Genomic DNA, 24,221 nt, shown 5'->3' on the forward strand with positions numbered 1-24,221 from the left:
GAATGGCAGATAAAGATTGTCTGTCGCCAAAGATGCATCGCGCCAAGAAAAGGAAAAGTGCAATATAACCCTGGTGGATACTAACTGGATTCATCATATAAACCTGTAATTAATCAAAAGCTGGCAACAAAGAGTAGGGTTGTGCCTATGATACCCTTTCAAAACCAAAACATCCTAAATGATGAAAGGGGACCAGTAACTATGAACAAAAAAACTATGACGCTCATTCCTGAAAAACTTGATTTTTGCACATTTAACTTGATTCATATCCAAAACACCTTCACTGATTTTTAACTGCAAATCCTTTTCGGATTCAGCATAATTGGGAGAACATTTGGAGGCAGATTTATGTCCTGTCAAGAACTAGTAGGATTTTTCATATATACATTTTTGTTTTTCTTTTTTCATCAACTTACTTTGGATTTTTTTTTCTCATAACAGACTGATCAGAACATTATAATTCTGCCTCCGTTTCTTCATCTATCTTAGCCCATTATATAGACAAAAAATAATCAACATCCAGTCAAAGGTCTATCCTCTGAATCAATTTCAAAATTTTCAAAAATTACCCCTCGAAAAAAAAAAAAAAAAATCACAATAAAAAAAGTATAAGCATAAATGACTTGAAAACTCGGTGGTATCTTCTCTGAGACAAGACAGTTACTAGGAAAAAATCTCGGCCACTTTCACCCCAAACTAAAAAAGTTCGATTTTCTAATGGACGATCCCCTTAACCTCTTCCATATGGTGGTGCCTACGTAGGCGGCATGAGGAGCAAGTGGATACGCAAGGCTGCCATATCGGTGTCTTGATTATATTTATTGTAGTTGTCCCTGCGTAACTGACATACTCTCTAAACTGGCTTCATCACATTTTCTATGGTTATCAAAATTCACGGGTGAAAGAGAGAATGATCGATATAAGCGGTGACTATTTTTTATGATGCGAGTATTATGATGCAACATCGTACGTCTGGCAGCTAATGCTGCCCGCGAGATTTTGGCCCGGAGTGAAGTGGTTAATACTCACTTCCAGTTTGCTGCCACTTTCACCCCGTATACATCTCATCACCTTACTTTACCCACAATTATCTTCAACTTCCTTCTTTCACACACTTTCCCAAACTCTGTCACTAGCTTCCTCAATCCCTCCTCTGATCCTGCTACAAGCGCAGTGTCATCCGCAAACAACAGCTGGCTTATCTCCCACTTTTCTCCATTTTCTTTAACTATCTCCAATCCCTGACCCACTACCCTTGCATTTACCTCTTGCACCACCCCATCCATGTATAAATTAAACAGCCAGGGTGATATATCCCTAGACTTAAAGCATTTAAATCAATCACTGAAGCAGCATTTGGACAAAACAAACTAAAACTACAATATACAAACAATGTCAATCACTGAAGCAACATTTGGACAAAACAAACTAATATTACAATATACAAAGAATGCATACACTCAGTGATGAATTATGTGAGTCCAGCATGGGCACCTAATCTCAGTGGGACACACCTCAACACCCTTCAGACCATACAAGACAAAACCTTAAAAACAATTATAGGCTGCACAAACACAACACCTACAGACCCTCTACACTATAAAACAAAAGTCCTCAAAGTCAAGGATCACCTTGACATGAGAGGCACACAAACACTTGCTGCAGCCTTCACAAACACAGCACACCCACTACACTACATAGCAGAACACCCACTACACTACATAGCAGAACACCCACACACACCAAGAAACATAAAAAAAACACACCCAAATACCTATATCTCACACAAATACTCTCTTCTCTTCCTCCACAACCACCAAATACCAGCCTCTGGAAACATTCATAACCATATCACTCACCACTCCATTAACACACTAAAAGACAACACATTGCTACATGCCAGACCCCCTGATATCCATCCCTCTGAATCCTCTCTCCCACGAAAGGACAGAGTCCACCTGGTCAGACTGTGGTGCAGCCACCACCCAGCCCTTCTAAGCTACCAAAAGAGACTGGATGACCGCATTGTGAACAATTGCCCAGAATGTAACATTTCACCCCATACTATTGAATACATAATGGAATACTGCATTATACACAATCATGCACACAAACAACACAACATACACTATAAAGGATTTGTTGGAAAACCCCATTTCGGCCTTGGCATTCCTTGGGGAGATGGGACTGCTCGGACAGACAGGTTAGGGAACAACACCAACAATACTAACCTGGAAGCCATGGTTTTCCTGCAAGAGAAATCTGTGGTTAACAGATTAATTGAATTGTATTTCCATCAGTTTGGTGAGGATTAATAGATACTTTTATTTGATTTATCTGATGCAGGAGGATGAGTTGAGTTTTGAAGAAGGAGACTTACTCTTTGTGGTGGACCAGAAGAATCCAGAATGGTGGCTGGCTCGTTGTGGTAATGAACAAGGACTCATCCCCAGCAATTATGGTATGTATATATTGATACATGTGTGCACATATAGAAGCACACACAGTTAAGAGATGTTAAATGTGGTCGACATGACTATTGAAGCTTTGAATTTTATCCTTAACCACTTCGGTACGATGACACCTACCTAGGCGTCATGAGGCACAAGTGGGTACACAAGGATGACTGAGTTAGCGTCTTGATTAATATATATTTTTTGTAGTTGTATGTGAGTTACCCCCGAATTCTGTGAACTGGTTTGATCATGTTTTCCGTGTTTATTATTACTCAGAGTAAAAGAGAATAAGTAGTACGGCAGTGACTTTATATTTTATAATGTAAGTAGTATGAGGTATTGGCTGCATGTTATTGTGGCAAAGTAGCATGCAGTTGATACTTTAGGGTCTATATGGGGTGCCCCTATGGACCAGAGTCACACATCATTTTGTGATAGAGGACTCTTTTCACAGAGAAATGATGACACTGTTATTATACTGTGACTGTCCCACCGACATGCTGTCCCCTGACCCCTTGGTGCTATCCTGTACCATTTCTCTGAATATTAATTTCCTTTTTTTTTTTTTTTTTTTTTTTTTTTTTTTTTGCCTACTCATTGGTGGGGGTAGAATAGTGCCACCAAGTATTCCCACTTGAATCACAAGAGGCGAGAAAAATGGGACGGGGATTAGGACTAGGCATCCTTCTTCCTGTAGCCCCACAGGGGACATTCCTAAAAAAAAGTAAAGGCCTAAGAGGGTTTAGGAGTTTTCCAACCAGTATCCTAAGGTTTGGGTCTTTTAATGTGCATGGATGTAGTACAGATGAGATAGGCAGTATGTTTGTTAGAAGAAAGATGGATGTGTTGGCTTTGAGTGAAACTAAGTTGAGAGGGAGGGGTGAGTGTGAGTTTGAGAGTGTAGTAGGGAGGTTCTCAGGAGTGAAGAGAGGACGAGGGAGAGGAGGGGTGGCTATACCAGTAAGTGAAGAGGTAGGTAAATGTGTAGTGGAGTGGAAGGAGGTTTCTTCAAGGTTAATGTGGATGAAGGTGGAACTGGGAAAGGAGATGTGGGTTTTTGTAAGTGCATATGGGTCAGGTAGTGAGAAGAGTGTTGAAGAAAGGGATGCTTTTTGGATAGATTTAAATGAGTGCATAGAGAGATTAGGGAGAAACGTCAATGTAGTGGTTTTGGGAGACCTTAATGGTAGGGTAGGAAATGAACCAATAGACGGAGTGGTTGGGAAAGTGGAGTTTCAGTAAAGAATCATAGTGGAGAGTTGATGGTGGAAATATGTTTAGAAAGAGAGTTGATGATAGCAAATGCAGTGTTTCGGAAGAAAGTTAAGCATAAGTACACATGGGAGAGGGTGGTGGATGGTAGGGTGGTAGATATAGCATTAATGGACTATGTAGTGGTAGATAGGAGTATAATAGGAAGAGTTAAGGATGTACATGTGCTAAGGGGAGAGAGGGGGGGAATATCAGATCATTTTCTGGTGCAAGGTAAGCTGAGAGTGGAGGAAAAGAACAAAAGGTAGAGAGGTGCTTAGAGTGACCTGCTTAAATGAGAAAGAAAAAGAGAAGGAGTACAAGAAGAAGCTGAGAGAGGAGTGGGAGGGAGTGAAGGAAAGTGTGGAATTAGGAGTGGAGGAGGAATGGGAATGGTTCAATGAGGGAGTCACAAGGTGTGCAAAGATGGTGTGTGGAACAAGGAGGATGGGAGGAAATAGGAGGAAGGGTAGCAAGTGGTGGGATGAGGAAGCAAAGAAGGTTGTAGAAGAGAAGAAGCGAGCTTTCATAGATTGGTTACAAAATAGGATGAGGGAATCATATGAGAGGCACAAAGAAAAGAAAAGAGAAGTAAAGCATGAAATAAAGGAAGCAAAGAGAAGAGCAGATGCAAAATGGGGTATGACAGAAATTTTTGAAAGTAATAAAAAGATGTTTGGAAAGAAATTAAGAGGAAAAGGAGGCAAATCAAGTAGAGAAGAAAAGGTAAAAGGTGCAGATGGAGAGATGATAATGGAAGAGAAGGCAGTGAGAGGAAGATGGGCAGAGTATTTTAGGGAGTTGCTAAATGTGAAGGAGGATAGGGAGGGAAAGGTAGTTGCAGTGGGAAGTGCTAAGAAAATGACTGTGATGAGTGAGGAAAATGGAGGAAAAATAAGGAAGGATGAAGTGAAGGAAGTTGTTAAGATGATGAGAGCAGGTAAGGCACCTGTTCTGGATGGATGTCATACAGAATGTCTGAAAAAAGGAGGTACAGTGATGATGGACTGGCTGGTGAGGTGAAGGCTTGTTTCAGAGAGGGTAGAGTGCCGGAGGACTGGAGGAGTGCCTGTATAGATTATAAAGGATCACAAAGGCAGAGCATGCCGACAGGAGACCTTTTGGTCCATATCTAGGCTGGATGCAAAAAAAAAAAAAAAAAATCAATAATAATTAATTAATAAAAATATAATAATGTAAAAACAAATAAGATACATAAATAAATGCATAGGTATAGTTAAAAGATAAACAAACAGGTAAATAGTAAATAATAATAAATTGACATATAACTAATAATAAATGAGAATCAAACAGACAAATGATAACAAAACAAAAACAATGTAAAATAGATTATAATCACTACAGCATCTTGCTTAGGTGTTTATCTAAATGATTCTTAAAGCTTCAAACTGAACTTTACAAGGGAAAGGGAGACAAGCATGAGTGTAGTAGTTTCAGAGGGATTAACTTGTTAAGTGTAGTTGGAAAGGCTTATGGGAGGGTCTTGATTGAGAGGATTAGGAGAGGAACAGAGGGATTAATTGTTGAGGAACAGTGTGGGATTAGGACAGGTAGAGGTTGCGTAGATCAGAATTTTGTGGTAAGACAGATATGTGAGAAAGCTATAGGAAAAGGTAAGGATGTTTTTTGGGCTTTTATGGATCTGGAAAAGGCTTATGACAGGGTAGACAGGAAGGCACTGTGGGAGGTATTGCAGATATACAGGATAGGAGGAAAGTTTTTAGGATCTGTCAAGAGTTTTTATGAGAGTAGTAGAGCGTGTGTCAGGATTAGAAATGGAGAGAGTGAGTGGTTCGAGGTAAAGGTGGGACTTCGTCAGGGATGATTATGTCACCCTGGCTGTTCAATTTATACATGGATGAGGTGGTGCGAGAGGTAAATGCAAGGGTGGTGGGTCAGGGATTGGAGATGGTTATGGAAAATGGAGAAAAAAGGGAAGTAAGCTAGCTGTTGTTTGCGAACAACACTGTGCATGTAGCAGGATCAGAGGAGGGATTGAGGAAGTTAGTGACAGAATTTGGGAAAGTGTGTGAAAGAAGGAAGTTGAAGATAATTGTGGGTAAATATAAGGTGATGATATGTACAAGGGGTGAAAGTGGTAGTAGATATGAAGTGAGTATTAAGGGAGAGAGACTGGAGGAAGTGGATAGTTTTAGATACCTAGGTGCAAATACGGCAGGAAAAGGACTGGGGGTGGAGGTAGAATTTAGATTGAGAGAAGCGAGTAAATGCCTTGGTGGATTAAAAAGTGTAATGAGAAATAGACATTTGGGAATGGATGCTAAGAGGAGATTGTATGAATGAGTGATTGTGCCGACAGCACTGTATGGGGCAGAAACATGGAACATAAGAGAGGAAGAGAAGAGTTTGAATGTGTTTGAGATGAGGTGTCTGAGAAGTATGATGGGGGTCATCATCATATCTTGTCGCACCAGAACCGTGTCCATATAAGGGCAGTTTCATTTGCTTCCCTAAGGTCTTGGTCGGAGCAATGGGGACTCAATGGACATTCCCGGAGGACGTGGACCATCGTCTGTACTTCGCCACAGGGACATTGGGGGCTATTGGTGTATCCCCACTTGTGTTTGTTTTCTTTCGTTTTGCCCACCTTGGCTCTTCCTCTGTTTAAGGTAACCCAGTCCTTCCTGGTTAGGTTTGCTCCTGGGGGCAAGGTCTCGTTTGGGCATGGTATGGCCTCGTTATGGCCCAGATTGTCATATTCCTGCCAACATTTTAGTCTATGGGCCACAGCTTGGGTTGGATCCAGTCCCTCCACCGTCATGAAGCTTTGGCGAGACTTCAGTCTCTGTCCAACCTGAAGGTGACCGTATAGTGGATGCCTGGGATCATTTTGTTGATGATGGGGGTTACTAGGCTGGATAGAGTGAGAAATGAGGAGGTGAGGAGGAGAACGGGGGTGGAAAGGGAGTTGGGAGATAGGGTGGATGAAAGAGTATTGGGATGGTTTGAACACATGGAAAGAATGAGTGAAGAAAGACTAATAAAAGAGGTGTGGAAGGAGTGAACATGAGGGGGCAACCTAGGATGAGATGGATGGATGGGTAAAAGGGACTTTGGGAAGAGGGGAATGTCTGTTAAGGAAAGATGGGAGAGGACAGAAGATAGGGGTGAATGAAGAATTGTTGTATATGGATGATGTTGAGATGCATGAGGTGGAATGGGTGAGGGATGGGGGCTGAGGTAGTATGTGTGAGAAAATTTTGACACAGCCCGAAGGGCTTTCTCCCCATCTTCTCCTTTTCTGCATAAGGGGACAGAGAGGGTGGTCACTGATTTAATGAAGTGCCCTTGCTGTGAATGTGCTGTGTCCTGCGACACTGCTTCTGACCCAGGGCAATGGACAAGATGCAAGGATGACCCTTCATCCAGGAAGTACCAAGATAAGAGGGAGGGAAGAGGTGGAGGGGAGTGGAGTATGATAAGGATGGAATGGGTGGGAATGGTTTTTATGTCTTTGTTTTTTGGCTACCTCCTTTATAAGGGGAAAAAAAGGTCTCCTGTCGGTATGCTCTGCCTTTGTAATCCTTTGTATGAGCAGTATGTTGCATCGTACATATGGCAGCTGATGCTGCACATGAGAATTTGACTCGTACTGAAGTGGTTAAGGGATTTTAATGGAGAAAAATAGGATTTTTTTTGTTTTTTTTCCATATCTGATGGCACTCAGGAAATAAAAGATCCACATTCATTTTAGTTTGTTTACATAACCATGAGTTGACTTTCTTACACTGCAAATGACAAATTTGTGTGGTACAGTTGTTAGATTGTTGTATACATTTAAGTAAAAAATATTTCCATAACATTCAATTGGTTTGCTTGATGTAATTATGCCAAGAACTGTGTACCTATTATTATTATATGATATTCTTTGGGGAGTGTTATGGTATTTGTTTGCAGGTGTTCTACTGGGATGTTTTAAGTGCATCCTCAATGCTTTATATTGTATAATTTGTCAAATTTGTCAGTCAACCAATTGTTGCCTTGAGTTTCACTACATGGAAAATCAACATCCCCTCAGTGGCTGGTATTAGTCTTCAGAGCCTTCCACATATCTCCCTGGAAAGAAACTTTGGGCTGTTTGTTATATTAGTGAGGGACTGATTTTATGTCACTGGCTGAAAGTTGTAAGAAGAGGAAAACAGTTGCCAATTGTCAGCTCTCCATGTGTTAAAATGTAAGAAATACAGCTGAAGTTGATAGAGAGGTCTGAGGTCCACTCCAGAGACTGAGTGTTAGCCCTGCAGGGCACACACACACAATGACCAGTGGTTGATGTTCAGGGTTTTAGCATTTTAAAGGTACAAGATGGAAATATTTGCTAATTGAGAGAACAAGGGGCTAAACAAATCTAATAAGGGTAACTAGGGACATAAGATTGCTGGTTCCAACTGGAACATAATGAGGAGTAGAGATCTAAGTGATATCATAGATGAACTATTAGAACTTAAAAGCGAATATAAGATAATGTACCTGGAAGTATCAAACCTAAGGAAAGCCAATGAAGAAAACAATAGGGAGATAGGCGAGTTGAAAAGGGAATTAAAACAGCTTAAGGGTGATAATGAGAGGTTGAAAAGTGAGGATGATAGTAGGAACGAGGCTCTGAAACGAGAAATTAATAGTCAAATGAAAGAAGTGACTGAAAAGGTGGAAGAAAAAATTAAGGAGAATGACCTACAGGAAATAAAAAAACAGTGGAAAATTGAGCAGGAAAGTCAGGAAATATCCCTAAAGAAAATAATGGAACAAGTAAAAGATAACACAAAAGAAACTGTAATTCAGGTTATTAAAGAGAAAAGTAACCTAGTTAGGGACACAGTGGATAGAAAAAGGTGTATAGTAGTCTATGGCATTAAAGAAAAGCACAATGTACCAAGATATCAGAGGGAAAAGGAAGAAAAAGAGATTGCCAAAGAAATACTGAAGGAGTCACAAACAGATGAGTTAGGCTGGGACGGAGAAATCGAGGAAACTCATAGAATGGGCAGGTACTCAAAAAATAAGCAGTATAGACCATTAAAAGTAAAACTTAGATCGCAATCAAGTGTAGAAGAAATTTTAATTAGAACAATGAGATTAGCAAGCAGTGAACAGTACAAAAATATATGGATAAAAAAAAGAAATGTACCATTAAAAGTAAAACTTAGATCGCAATCAAGTGTAGAAGAAATTTTAATTAGAACAATGAGATTAGCAAGCAGTGAACAGTACAAAAATATATGGATAAAAAAAGAAATGAGTGAGGAAGAAAAAGAGAAAGAAAAGGAACTTAGGAATGAGGCAAATGAAAGGAATGAGAATAGAACTGAAAAAGAAAAGGAGGAGTTTTTTTGGAGAGTGATAGACATGAGGCTGAGGAAAAAATACATAGTCATAGGGAAAATGGAAACAAAGAAGACAGAAGGGGAGGAGGAGAAAGGAAACTAAAAATAGCTTACACAAATATAGACGGAATAATCTCAGGAATAAACGAATTAAACGATTATCTAGTATTAGAAAAACCAGACATAATGGGAATTGTAGAAACCAAATTAAAGTTCATACTAACACCCCACACTGTGGGACAAGGTGAATATAACTGTTGGACAAAGAATAGAAAGAACAAACAGGGCGGAGGAGTTCTAATTTTGGCCAAGAAAGATTTAACTGTAACAAAAATAATTGAAGGAAAAATTAATGTAGAATCAATTATAGTACAAGTCGAAGGTAAAAAAAAATGAAGAAAAGAAAATTTGCAGTGGTATATGTACCTCCTAAAACACAAGCCTGGACAGAAAGTGATCACGCCGAGTTACTAGATAATACAAAAGAAGAACTAATTGAAACACTGAAGGATGGAGGAAATACAGTAATTATGGGTGACTTTAACTCAAAAGAAATATGCTGGGAAGATATGTCAGTGAAAGGGGGAGAGAAACACTGGGGCAATGTACTCCTTGACTTGACCATTGAATACACAATGACCCAGTGGATTAGAGAAAATACTAGATATAGAGGAAATGAAGAACCCTCAAATTTGGACTTAATACAACCACTCCTCATTTAACGACGACAATTGGGACCAGCGCGTCGTCGTTAACCGAATTGGTCGTTAAGCGAAAGTGTATACATATGCGTACATGTACTGTATGTACAATGTCCAGCAATACATGTATCTTTATTTTCGTGTATTTTCCCTCATTTATACAGTATATTGAAGCTTTATTTACTGTTTATTTACGGTGGTTAGGTTCCTGAAATTACCGTATATGACCAAATCCGCGTATGCTGACATTCCATATTGAATACCGGTGTATTTTTTTAGTTTCGACCATGGGCGCAATATAGCAATAGAAAATTAATCATTGATTTTGTAAATTAAAATGTATCAACGTAATGTGCAATTTTGTGGGCGGAAATGAAAGTAAAAAATACCTTGCTACAAGAAAATATGCTAATGAACGAAGTCGGTAGCATAGGATCAGGACGCCATCTTGTCGTCTGCCAACGTGTCTCACGACGACGACAACGAGGACGAGCCGGATGACATTTAATTTGCAGGTAATGATTTATTAAACACAGGTTAGGTTAGTTTAGTTTAGGTTAGATGAATTCATCATCCTTTCATTTCTTCGACATCGGCATCTATCATAACAAACATAGTGTACCATTCGTCCGACATGACTTCGTTACTTACGAAATCTGTTTTAGCATTTTTTTTTTTTTCCGCTCACAAAATTGCATATTACGTTGATACATTATAATTTACAAAATTAGTAATTAATTTTCTATTGCTATATTGCGCCCATGGTCAAAACTAAAAATTTACCACTACCGGTATATACAGTACTGTACCCCAGGTAGTTTTTGCAGCTTGCAGGATGGTAATGTAGACCTAAGCTTCAGAACACTTTACCTCACAGGTAATATCCACCGTACAAGTTCATTTATAACATCATACAAATTTGCCTCAGCCAACTTAATTATCGTACACAACGTCGTAACTTCGGGAGATTTACGTTAAATGAATATTGGTCTGTCATAAAGCCCGTCGTTACTCCGAGTTGTCGTTAACCGAGTAGGTTGTTAAACGAGGAGTGGGTGTACTTACGACAGAACCTGAGATAATCGAAAATATTATTTACAAAACTCCGATAGGAAAAAGTGACCACGTACTAATAGAAATGGAATTGAAAGAACAAACAGACCAAAGCAAAAATGATAAACATAGAATAGTCTATGTATAACAAAACAAACTTTGAGAAACTTAAAATATTCTTTCGCAATGCAAACTGGGAAAAATTCCAAAACGAAGATACAGGGATAGAAGAAAAATGGAACATACTAAAAGAAATTTATAATGAAGGAGTGAACAAATTTGTACCACAACAAAAAATGGAAAAGGCATACATAAAGAACTGGTACAACAAAAGATGTAGTGAAGCAAAGGAAAAAAGAGACAAAGCTTGGAAAAAATGGAAAAGAGATAAGAAACAAAGCAAATGGCAAACATACATCAAACTAAGAAACGAATATGTAAAAATACACAGAGACGAAAAGAGAAATTATGAAAAAAAGATAATAGATAAATGTAAAAAAGAACCCAAACTATTTTACAAATATGTAAATGGAAAACTGAAAAGCAAACAAGAAATAGAAAAACTGCGCCAAGATAAAGAGGAATTTACAGAAGAACTGGAAATGGCTGAAATAATGAACAACCACTTCAGATCAGTATTCACAATAGAAAACTCGCCTAACAGTGAAGTTAGAGAGAGAGAATTATCCCCAGCAATGAAAGAAATAAATGTAACACAAAAAGAAATCAGTGATCAAATTAAAACCCTGGATGTCAGAAAATCACATGGCCCAGACGGAATAGCAAACTGGATACTGAAAGAATGCATGGAAGAATTAACTGACAAAATATATGATATAATTAAATCCTCACTTAAAGAAGGAAAGGTACCATTGGACTGGAAAAAAGCAAACATTGTACCAATTTATAAGGGAGGTGATAAGGAAGATCCATCTAACTACAGACCAGTCTCACTAACAAGCACAATAGCAAAAATTTGTGAAAGAGTGATCAAAAACAGATGGGTTAAATACCTGGAAGAAAAATCTATACTGAAATAAATTTGGATTTAGACAAGGGAGATCCTGTACAACAAATCTGATTTGCTTTTACTCAAGATTAGTAGACATAATACAAGAAAGAGATGGATGGGCAGACTGTGCTTTTCTGAACCTGCAAAAGGCATTTGATTAGGTACCTCATAGGAAACTAATAAATAAGATAGAGTCAAAAGGTGGCATCAGAGGAAAATTATTGGAATGGATGAAAGACTTCCTGATTGGGAGGAAAATGAGAGTTGTAATTAGAGAAAAATTCTCCAACTGGGAAGAAGTAAAAAGCAGTGTCCCACAAGGATCAGTACTGGCCCCGATCATGTTCGCTGTATACATTAATGACATGAATGAAGGCGTGGAGTGCTATATAATTTTTTTTGCAGATGATGCAAAATTACTTAAGAAAGTAAAAACGGAAGAGGACTGCAACTCATTGCAACAAGATCTGGACACAATATGGAATTGGACTCAAAAGTGGGAGGTAAAATTCAATATTAAGAAATGCAGTTTAATGGAATATGGAAAGAGTAGAAATAGAATATCAAAAGATTACAGAATTGGGGAAGAAAAAAAAAACTATGAAAAAGATCTTGGAGTGATGATTGGAAAGGACATGAAACCAGATAAGCATATAAATAAGATGTTCGGAGAAACCTACAACTTATTGAGAGCAATCAAAGTGGGATTTACTTATATGGACGAAGAAATGATAAGGAAAATACTAACTACACTAATAAGACCAAAACTTGAGTACGCAGCATCACTTTGGACACCCAGTACCAAAAAGAATATTAAGAAACTAGAAAGATTACAAAGAGTGACAACAAAACTAGCACCGACACTCGCTGAACTAACATATGAGCAAAGACTATCCAAATTGAACCTACCAACTCTGGAACAAAGAAGAGAAAGAGGAGATTTGCTAACTATCTACAGAATAATGAAAGGAATGGAAGTTTTAGACAGGAACGACCTATTAGTGTGGGAAAATGGTCAAACAAGAGGACACGGAAAAAATTTGAAAAAGGATAGTTATAGAAAAAACTTGAAAAGGAACAGTTTCCCACACAGAGCGATAAATACATGGAACAAATTAGACAACAAAACAGTATGTGCTAACACTATACAAGATTTTAAGATAAAACTTGATGCGGAGAGATACAACTAGGTAAATACATCATGGAAGGTACACCAGGAAAACGAGGTGCAAAAGATTAGGGAAATTGCCTTTATGATTCCAGGGAATGGCTCAGATGTAATGGATTAGATTGATCAAATGTTTAGGTTAGGTTGGTATAAGGAATGGCTTGCATCCAGTGAAAATGAAATTCAAGTCAGTTTCAAATTTACCAGTATATATGGTTCTAATTTGGTCTGTGTCCTTATTTTCCAGTTATTGTATTTAGATTCAAATTTGTGTTGTTCCAGCTTGGTCTATACCAAAACTAGTCCAAATATATATTTTACAGTATGGAGAATTGTATTTCTTGACATCCTGAGACATTCATTCTTTCTTAATTTGTTCTCAAGACCTCTTAACCATTTCAGTACAACTCAAATTCTTGCATCACACTACATCACACTATTCGCATTATAAAATATAAAGTCACTGCTGTATTACTTGTTCTCTTTTACTCTGAGTAATAATAAACATAGAAGACGTGATCAAACCAGTTCACAGAATCCAAGGGTAACTTGTGTACAACTACAAAAAAATACATATAATCAAGATGCTGATGCTGGCATCCTTGTGTACCCCTAAATTTAAGGATTCAACAAAGAGAAGGCTTGAGGAAACTAGAATTGAAACACCACTTGGGGTAGTAAGGAAAAAAAATCTTGTTTCGCATCAACACCTAGAGAGTATCAGAGGCTGGACATAAGTAGATTTTCTGGATTTGAAAGAGAAGGCAATGGCTTACTTAGAGGAATAGAGATGGATAGAGAACATAGGTATAGGAATATAATGGGGAATAGAGATATGAATGATTGTAGATGAATTATTAGAGCTTAAAAGCGAGTACAAGATGATGTACCAAGAAATATCAATCCTAAGAAAAACTAACGAAGAAAACAATAGGAAGATAGACGAGTTGAAAAAGGAATTAAAACAGCTTGAGGGTGATAATGAGAGGTTAAAAAGTGAGGATAATAATAGGATCGAGGCTTTGAAACGCGAAATTAAAAGTCAAATGAAAGAAGTAACTGAAAAGGTGGAAGAAAAAATCAAGGAGAATGACCTACAGGAAATAAAAAAACAGTGGAAAATTGAACAGGAAAGTCAAAAAATGTCCCTAAAGAAAATAATGGAACAACAAGTAAAAGATAATACTGAAGAAACTGTGATTCAGATTATTAAAGAGGTAACCTAGTTAGGGACACCGTGGAAAGAAAAAGATGTATAGTAATGTATGGCATTAAAGAAAAGCATGATGTACCAAGATATCAGAGGGAAAAGGAAGAAAAAGAGATTGCCAAAGAAATGATAAAAGAATTACAAATAGATGAGTTAGGCTGGTACTCCAAAGTACTCCAAAGATAAACAGTATAGACCACTAAAAGTTAAACTTTGATTGCAAACAAGTGCAGAAGAAATATTATCTAGAACAGTAAGATTAGCAAATAGCGAACTGTACAAAAATATATGGATAAAAAAAGAAATGAGTGAGGAAGAAAAAGAGAAAGAAAAAGAACTTAGGAACGAGGCGAACGAAAAGAATGAGAAAAGAACTGAAAAGGAAAAAAACTAGTTTTTTTGAGAGTGATAGAAATGAGGCTGAGAAAAAGATGTATAAGGAAAATGGAAACAAAGAAAAGAGAAAAAGAAGAGGAGAAAAGAAACTAAAAATAGCTTATACTAATATAGATGGACTAATCTCAGGAATGAATGAATTAAATGATTATCTAGTCTTAGAAGAACCAGACATAATGGGAATAGTGGAAACTAAATTAAAGTATACCCTAACTCCCTACACTGTGGGACAAGGTTTATACAACTGTTGGACAAAGAATAGAAAGAACAAACAGGGCGGAGGAGTTCTAATTTTGACCAAGAAAGATTTAAATGTAACAAAAATAACTGAAGGAAAAAATAATGTAGAATCAATTATGATACAAGTCGAAGGCAAACAAATGAAGAAAAGAAAATTTGCAGTGGTATATGTGCCCCCCAAAACACAAGCCTGGACAGAAAGGGATCATTCCGAGTTACTAGAAGATACAAAAGATGAATTAATTGAAATACTGAAAGACAGAGGAAATACAGTAATTATGGAAGAAATGACAGTGAAGGGGGGAGAGGAACACTGGGGCAATGTCCTCCTTGACTTGACCATTGAATGCACAATGACCCAGTGGATTAGAGAAAATACTAGATATAGAGGAAATGAAGAACCCTCAAAATTAGACTTAATACTTACGACAGAACCTGAGATTATTGAAAAAATTGATTACAAAACTCCGATAGGAAAAATTGAAAGAACAAATGGATCAAAGTAAAAAAGATAAACATAGAATAGGAAGACCAATGTATAACGGAACAAACTTAGAGAAACTTAAAACATTCTTTCACAATACAAACTGGGAAAAATTCCAAAACAAAGATACAGGGATGGAAGAAAAATGGAACATACTAAAAGAAATTTATAATGAAGGAGTGAATAAACATGCACCACAACAAAAAATGGAAAAAACATACATAAAAAGCTGGTACAACAAAAGATGTAGTGAAGCTAAGGACAAAAGAGATAAAGCTTGGAAGAAATGGAAAAGAGATGAGAAACCAAGCAAATGGCAAACGTACAGTGGCCGCGAAAAGATTGGGCGCAAAATTATAGGCTCCCCAACTTTCAGCTAAACTCAAAACATGCGAAAAATACAACTTTCCGCCCACACTTTTCGTTATTTTTCAATGCTAGCGTTTGTACCCATATTTACCCGAGACAATACGCACTACTTAGCAACTCTGTTTAGGCACACTCGATGTCACGTGGAGTCAGTTTCTAAACATCTCTCACAGGGAGTAGTCTTTTTTTTGCGGTGGTCTCTGTTTTTGTGCCTTGATATCTCCGTAATGGGAAGTGGTAAAGAGCTGGGAAGAGACACAGTTGTTACAATCATAACCCTCTATAAGGAGGGTTATAAGTGTAAAGATATTGCTACTCGTGTGGGAATTGGAGTGCGTCAAGTGCAAAAGTAGACCAAGAAATTTCGAGACGGAGGAAGTAACATCATTCCTACTCCAAAGCATCGCTCTGGTCGGCCAAGGAAGATATCAAATCGTACTTCTACGGTTATTAGGAGGCAGTTAGATAAAGATCCAATGCTCACAGCTCGAAAACTGAAAGAAAATAACCCTGCACTGCTGCATGATGTGTCTGTAAGATGTATTTCTGATCATTTAGCCAAAGATTTACAATACCGTAGTTGCTGTGCTAAAGTTCTTCCCCTCCAAAGTGCAAAAAACATACGTGATCGCATAGCATTTTGCAAGAAATATAAGGACTGGTCCTTAGAAGACTGGGAACGAGTATTGTGGAGTGATGAGTCAATGTTTGTGGTGTCGTCGGGCTGCAGGTCGAAGTGTGTGAGGCGCCCCAGGGGGTCTGACCCTAATGACCCTCGCTATACAGCTAAAGTGGTGAAACATGCTGCAAGTGTTATGGTGTGGGGATGCTTTGCATTTGGTGGAGTTGGCAATTTAGTGTTTCTTGCACAAAATGAGTGTGTAAATCAGCACACTTATTTCGAGTTATTGTGTGATAACCTGCCTGAAAGTTTTGAAAAGTGCAATGCTAGTTGGTTTATGCAGGACGGAGCTCCTGCTCACACAGCTCGGTCTGTTACCCAATGGTTAGAAGACTGTGGTGTTGATTACTTCAAAAAATGGCCTGGAAATTCTCCAGACCTAAATCCCATTGAGCACGTATGGCATATAATTAAAAAACAGCTAAGCTAAAAACAGAAATACAGGATATTTGGGATAATATTATTCCTCAACACGTACAAAACCTGGCAAGATGCATCCCGGCACGTTTGGAGAAGGTCATAAAGCTTAAAGGAAAATCGCTTGGTAAATAAGGTATGTAATAAGCCATTTATAGGTCTTTAAATGATTATTTAAATGTCACAAGTGTTTACATTTGTTACGCGCCCAAACTTTTCGCGGCCACTGTACATCAAACTAAGAAACTAATATGTAAAAATACGCAGAGATGAAGAGAGAAACTACGAAAAAAAGATAAATGTAAGGAAGAACCCAAACTATTTTACAAGTATGTAAATGGAAAACTGAAAAACAAACAATAGAAAAACTGTGCCAAGACAAAAAGGAATATACAGAAGAACTGGAAATGGCTGAAATTATGAACAACCACTTCAAATCAGTATTCACAATAGAAAACTCACCTGTGTAGAAAAAGAGAGAGAATTATCCCCAGCAATGAAAGAAATAATCGTAACCCAAAAAGAAATCAGTGACCAAATTAAAACCCTTGATGTCAGAAAATCACATGGCCCAGATGGAATTGCAAACTGGATACTAAAAGAATGTATGGAAGAATTAACTGACAAAATATATAATATAATTAAATTCTCACTTAAAGAAGGAAAAGTGCCATTGGACTGGAAGAAGGCAAACATACCAATTTATAAGGGAGGTAATAAGGAAGATCTATCTAACTACAGACCGGTCTCACTAATAAGCACAATAGCAAAAATTTGTGAAATAGTTGTCAAAAACAGATGGGTTAAGTACCTGGAAGAAAAATCTATACTGAATCCAAATCAATTTGGATTCAGACAAGGGAGATCATGTGCAACGAATTTGATCTGCTTCTACTCAAGATTAATAGACATAATACAAGAAAGATAGGTGGGCAGACTGTGCTTTTCTGGACCTGCAAAAGGGATTCGATAAGGTACCATATAGGAAACTTATAAAGAAGTTAGAGTCAAAAGGTAGCATCAGAAGAAAATTATTGGAATGGATGAAAGGCTTCCTGATTGGGAGGAAAATGAGATTTGTAATTAGAGAAAAATTCTCCAACTGGGAAGAAGCAAAAAGCAGTGTCCCGCAAGGATCAGTACTGGCCCCGATCATGTTCGCTGTATACATTAATGACATGAATGAAGGTGTGGAGTGCTATATGAATTTCTTTGCAGATGACGCAAAATTACTAAAGAAGGTAAAAACTGAAGAGGACTGCAAATCATTGCAACAAGATTTGGACATGATCTAGAATTGGACTCAAAAGTGGGAAGTAAAATTTAATATAAAGAAATGTAGTATAATAGAATTTGGAAAGAGCAAAAACAGACTATCAAAAGATTACAGAATTGGGGAAGAAAAAGTAAAAAAAGCAAATTTGGAAAAATATCTTGGAGTGATGATTGGAAAGGACATGAAACCAGATAAGAATATAAATAAAATATTTGGAGAAACTTACAATTTATTGAGGTCAATCAAAGTGGCATTTGCTTATTTGGATGACGAAATGGTAAAGAAAATACTAACTACACTAATAAGACCAAAACTTGAGTACGCAGCATCACTTTGGACACCCAGAATATTAAGAAACTACAAAGAATACAAAGGGTGACAACCAAACTAGCACCAACTCTTGCCGAACTAACATATGAGCAAAGACTGTCTAAATTGAATCTACCAACTTTGGAACAGAGAATAGAAAGAGGAGATTTGCTGGCTATCTACAGAATAATGAAAGGAATGGAAGTTTTAGACAGGAACGACTTGTTAGTGTGGGACAACGGGAAAACGAGAGGACACGGAAAAAACTGAAAAAGGACAGTTATAGAAGAAACTTGAAAAGGAACAGCTTCCCACACAGAGCGATAAATACATGGAACAAATTAGACAACAAAACAGTATGTACAAACACTATACAAGATTTTAAGATAAAACTTGATACAGAGAGATGCAATGATGGGTCACCACGAGCATAGCTCCCTTCCTGTATATTACAACTAGGTAAATACACTTTTTATTGAAAAAAAAAAAAAAAAAATTATGTATCTAGTTGTGTTTACCTAGTTGATATACGGGAAGGGAGCTATGCGCGTGGATCTGGAAAAGGCTTACGACAGGGTAGACAGAAAGGCACTGTGGGAGGTACTGCAGATATATGGGATAGGAGGAAAGCTGTTAAGAGCAGTCAAGAGTTTGTATGAGAGTAGTAGAGCTTGTGTTAGGATTAGAAATGGAGAGAGTGAATGGTTTGAGGTAAAGGTGGGACTTCATCAGGGGTGTGTTATGTCGCCCTTGCTGTTCAATCTTTACATGGATGGGGTGGTGCGAGAGGTGAATGCAAGGGTAGTGGGTCAAGGGTTGGAAATTATTAAAGAAAATTGAGAAAAGTGGGAGGTGAGCCAGCTGTTGTTTGCTGACGACACTGCGCTTGTAGCAGGATCAGAGGAGGGATTAAGGAAGTTAGTGACAGAGTTTGAGAAGGTGTGTGAAAGAAGGAAGCTGAAGACAAATGTGGGCAAAAGTAAGGTGATGAGATGTACAAGGGGAGAGAGTGACAGTAGGCTGGAAGTGAGCATTAAGGGTGAGAAACTGGAGGAAGTGGATAGTTTCAGATACTTGGGTGCGAATGTGACAGGAAAGGGAGGAGTGGGGGTGTAGGTAGAATGTAGATTGAGAGAAGCGAGTAAATGCCTTGGTGGACTAAAAAGTGTAATGTGAAATAGACATCTGGGAATGGATGCTAAGAGTGATTGTGCCAACAGCAATGTATGGGGCAGAAACAGGGAACATGAGAGAGGAAGAGAGAAGGAGTTTGAATGTGTTTGAGATGAAATGTCTAAGAAGTATGATAGGGGTTACTAGGCTAGATAGAGTGAGAAATGAGGAGGTGAGGAGAACAGGGGTGGAAAGGGAGCTGGGAGATAGGGTTGATGAAAAAATATTAGGATGGTTTGGACACATGAAAAGAATGAGTGAAGAAAGATTAGTAAAAGAAGTGTGGAAGGAGTGAATATGAGGGGGCACCCTAGGATGAGATGGATGGATGGGGTGAAAGGGGCTTTACAAAAGAGAGGAATGTCTGTAGAGGAAGGACAGGAGAGGACAGAAGATAGGGGTGAATGGAGAAGGGTTGTGTATAGATGAGGCTGTGATGCATGTGGGGGAGTGGGTGAGGGATGGGGAGTATGTATGTATGAGAAAAAATTTGATGCAGCCCGAAGGGATATCTCCCCGTCTTCTCCTTTCCTGCATGAGGGGACGGAGAGGGGGGTTCACCGAATTTATGAAGCGGCCTTGCTGTGGATGTGCTGTGTCTTGCAACATTGCTTCTGACCCAGGGCAGTGGACAGGATACAGGGATGACCCGTCATCCAGGAGGTGCCAAGATAGGAAGGAGGGTGGAGGGGAGTGGAATATATGGAAATGAAATGGGTGGGAGTGATTTCTTTGCCTTTTTCTTTTTGGTTACCCCCTGTGTTAGGGGGGAAAAGCCTTTGGTGTATGTATGTATGTATGTATGTATGTAAATACAATTGGGTCAGCAATGCAGTGAATAGGAAAAAATGTATTGTATATAGACTTAAAGAAAAACATGGTCTGGCGAGGTACATGAGAGAAAAAGAAGAAAAAGAAACAGCAATAGCAATCTTAAAAGAAATTGAGGATGGAGCCCAGGATGTAGAGGACATCGACGATGTGTATAGAATTGGTCATTATTCTAAGGAAAGAAATCGACCCCTAAAGATGAAACTAAGATCACAAATTGTAGTAGAAGACATATTTGAAAAGTAGGTAACTTGGCAAGGAGTGAACATTACAAGAAGATATGGATAAAAAGAGAAATGAGTATTGAGGAATTAGAAAAAGAGAAGACACTAAAAGATGAAGCTAAGGGAAAAAATACAAAGAGAAACAGAGACCGAAAGCAAGGAATTCTATTGGAGAGTAATCAACATGAGACTGAGAAAATGGTACATCAGAATGGGCAAACCAAAGACAGAAAAAATGACGGAGAAAGGAAAAAATTAAAAGTGGCCTATACAGATGCTCCTCTACTTACGTTCATTCGTTTTACGTTTTTTCGATTTTACGTTTGAACTGACGGTAAAAAAGAAAATTAAAAAAAAAAAATTTGAGTGAATTTTTTAGTTTACCGTGCTCTCCGTAGTTCAAACGATACTTGCACACGACGCTGTGTCCATTGTTTACATTGCGCAGACGACAAACTGAAAATGCCTTGCCTCCTCCTCCTCCACCATCTCAATTTATGTTGCTTGAATTTAATCTATTTGAAATTAATGTTATTATTTTACAATGTTATGTGTTTAATTAATGATTTAGGGGTGTTTTATAAGATACGGTAATAGAATTTACCGATGTATAGTACAGTAACAACTTACGTTCATTTTCAACTTACGTTCGGACGTTCGGAACGTAACTAAAACATAAGTTGAGGAGCGTCTGTACTATCAACGGATTAATTTCAGGACCGAATGAACTTAGTGATTACCTGTTAGAAGAAAAACCAGACATAATGGGAATTGTGGAGACTAAATTAAGGGGTGCAATACCACCCATCAATGTTAGACAAAGACTATACAGTTGCTGGATTAAAAACAGAGACAAGAAACAGGGAGGAGGAATCATGTTCTTGGCCAAGAAAAAATTGAATGTGACAGAAATTGTTGTTGGCAAGGGTACTGTAGAAACGATCATGATAAAAGTCGAAGACAAGGATATGATAAGTAGAAAGCTTGTGGTGACTGATATGCCCCGAAACACAAATGTTTGGAAAGAGAACAAGCATATGAAAATGCTAGAAGATACAAGGCATTCATTAAATGAGATACTAATGGGCGGAGGCAACCTGGTAATTATGGGGGACTTAAACTGCAGAGAAATTTGTTGGGAGGGCATGACAGTGAAAGGCGGAGAAGACTTGTGGGGTAATGTATTACTGGACGTGACCATGGAATATACAATGACACAGTGGGTCAGTGAAAACACCAGATACAGAAATGAGCCGTTGAGACTAGATTTAATATTTACAACAGAACCTGAAATTGTGGATAAAATCCAATATAAAACATCAATTGGAAAGAGTGACCATATACTTATTGAGACTAAACTAAAGGAAGAAATATAAATGGAGAGAAATGAAAAGCATAGGAAAGTAAGATTGATGTACAACAAAATGGACTAAAATTCCTTCAGAATGTAAATAGGGAAAAAGTTTACATGGAAGATACAAAAGTGGAAGAGAAATGGAAAATTACAATGAAGGGGTGAAAAGGCACATACCAAGACAGAAGCTAGAGTGTACATTAAATGCTGGTTCAACAGAAGATGCAGTGAGGCAAAAGACAGAAGGGACAGAGCTTGGAAAAGATGGAGAAAAGATAAAAAAAAAAAAAAAAAAACTGGAAAATGGCAAGTATATATAAACTGTAGAAATGAGTATGTAGAAGTGCGAAGAGGAAAAAAGGAACTATGAAAAAGACATTATAGATAGCAAAGAGCAACCCAAGCTATTCTTTCAATACGTGAACAGTAAACTTTAAAAATAAAGAGGAAATGGTGAATCTACACCAAGGAAATATAGAATACACAGAAGATTTAGAAATGGCCAAAGTCATGATTAATCACTTCAAGTCTGTTTTCACTAGAGAGAAGGCACAATATTGGGATGAAGGAAATGAAGTGCGATCTCCCCCCATGAGCAAGGTAATACATACATACATATACCAAGACTTTTTCCCCCTTACAAGGGGGGTAGCCAAAAAGAAAAAGGCATAAAATCACTCCCACCCATTCCATCCCTGAATACACTCCACACCCCTCCACCCTCCCTCCCATCTTAGCACCTCCTGAAATGACGGGTCATCCCTGCACCTTGTCCACTGCCCTGGGTCAGAAGCAGTGTAGCAAGGTAATAATAACACAAAAAGAAATAATGGAACACCTATCAAACCTTGATGTCAGGAAATCACATGGCCTGGACAGAATTGCAAATTGGATTAAAAAAGAATGCAAAGAAGAACTAATGGACAAAATACATAACATAATAAATTACTCACTTAAAGAAGGAAAAATACCAAAAGACTGGAAAAATGCTAAAATTGTACCAATATATAAAGGAGGAAACAAGAAAGAACCAACTAACTATAGACCGGACTCTCTAACAAGCACTATAGCCAAAATTTGTGAGAAAATTATCAAGAACAAATGAGTAAAACACCTGAAAGAAAATAATATAATAAACCCAAGACAATTAGGGTTCAGACAAGGAAGACCATGTACCACAAACTTGATATGTTTTTACTTAAGACTAATAGACATAGTGCAAGAAAGGAGTGGATGGGCTGATTGTGCCTTCCTGGACTTACAAAAAGCTTTCAACAAGGTACCACACAAAAATTTATTAAAAAACTGGAACATATAGGAGGGATACAAGGGAACCTACTAAAATGGATGGAGGACTTCCTGATTTGTAGAAAAATATTCAGGTTGGAAAGAGGTGATCTGTGGAGTTCCGCAAGGATCTCTACTGGCTCCAATAATGTTTGCTATTTATGTGAATAACATGGATGATGATGTGCAATGTTACATTAGCTTCTTTGCAGATGACGCTAAATTGTTAAGGAAAGTAAACCCTGAAACAGATTGTGAATCACTACAGGAAGACCTGAATAAGGTAACGATTTGGAGTTAGAAATGGAAAGTGTACTTCAACATTAAGAAGTGTAGCATAATGGAGTTTGGAAAAAATAAAAATAGAATATCAGGACAATATAAAATTGGAACTAAGGAGGTAAAGAAAGTGGGATCCAAAAAAGATTTGTACCCCTGTGTATGCAGTGTTAGAACATCAAAGGGGGCAGGAAAATGGTTCCCTGTAGAAATGGGTTAAACAAGGAAGTATTTACCTAGTTGTAATATACGGGAGGGGAGCTATGCTCGTGGTGACCCGTCTTTGTATCTCTCCGCATCAAGTTTTATTTTAAAATCTTGTATAGTGTTTGCACATACTGTTTTGTTGTCTAATTTGTTCCATGTATTAATCGCTCTGTGTGGGAAACTGTTCCTTTTCAAGTTTTTTCTATAACTACCTATTTTCAGTTTTTTTTCGTGTCTCGTTTTACCATTGTCCCACACTAATAGGTCATTTCTGTCTAAAACTTCCATTCCTTTCATTATTCTGTAGATAGTCAGCAAATCTCCTCTTTCTCTTCTTTGTTCCAGAGTTGGTAGGTTCAGTTTGGATAGTCTTTGCTCGTATGTTAGTTCGGCGAGAGTCGGTGCTAGTTTGGTTGTCGCTCTTTGTAATCTTTCTAGTTTCTTAATATTCTTTTTGGTACTGGGTGTCCATAGTG

The 24,221-nt window shown here is 38.0% G+C and overlaps 1 protein-coding gene across 7 annotated transcripts in view; it reads left to right on the top strand.

Moving 5' to 3' along the window:
* LOC143024895 (osteoclast-stimulating factor 1-like) overlaps positions 1-24,221 on the top strand; it is a 169,077-nt gene that overhangs the window by 100,918 nt on the left and 43,938 nt on the right. For all 7 annotated transcript variants that reach the window (XM_076184288.1, XM_076184294.1, XM_076184293.1 and 4 more), the window contains one exon: positions 2,347-2,461. In XM_076184288.1, the coding sequence (XP_076040403.1) occupies positions 2,347-2,461 (115 nt within the window). The remainder of the gene's footprint in view (positions 1-2,346; positions 2,462-24,221) is intronic.

This window comes from Oratosquilla oratoria, chromosome 4 (genome assembly GCF_046742065.1).
Source record: "Oratosquilla oratoria isolate Oo_2021 chromosome 4, ASM4674206v1, whole genome shotgun sequence".
NCBI classification, from domain to species: domain Eukaryota; kingdom Metazoa; phylum Arthropoda; class Malacostraca; order Stomatopoda; family Squillidae; genus Oratosquilla; species Oratosquilla oratoria.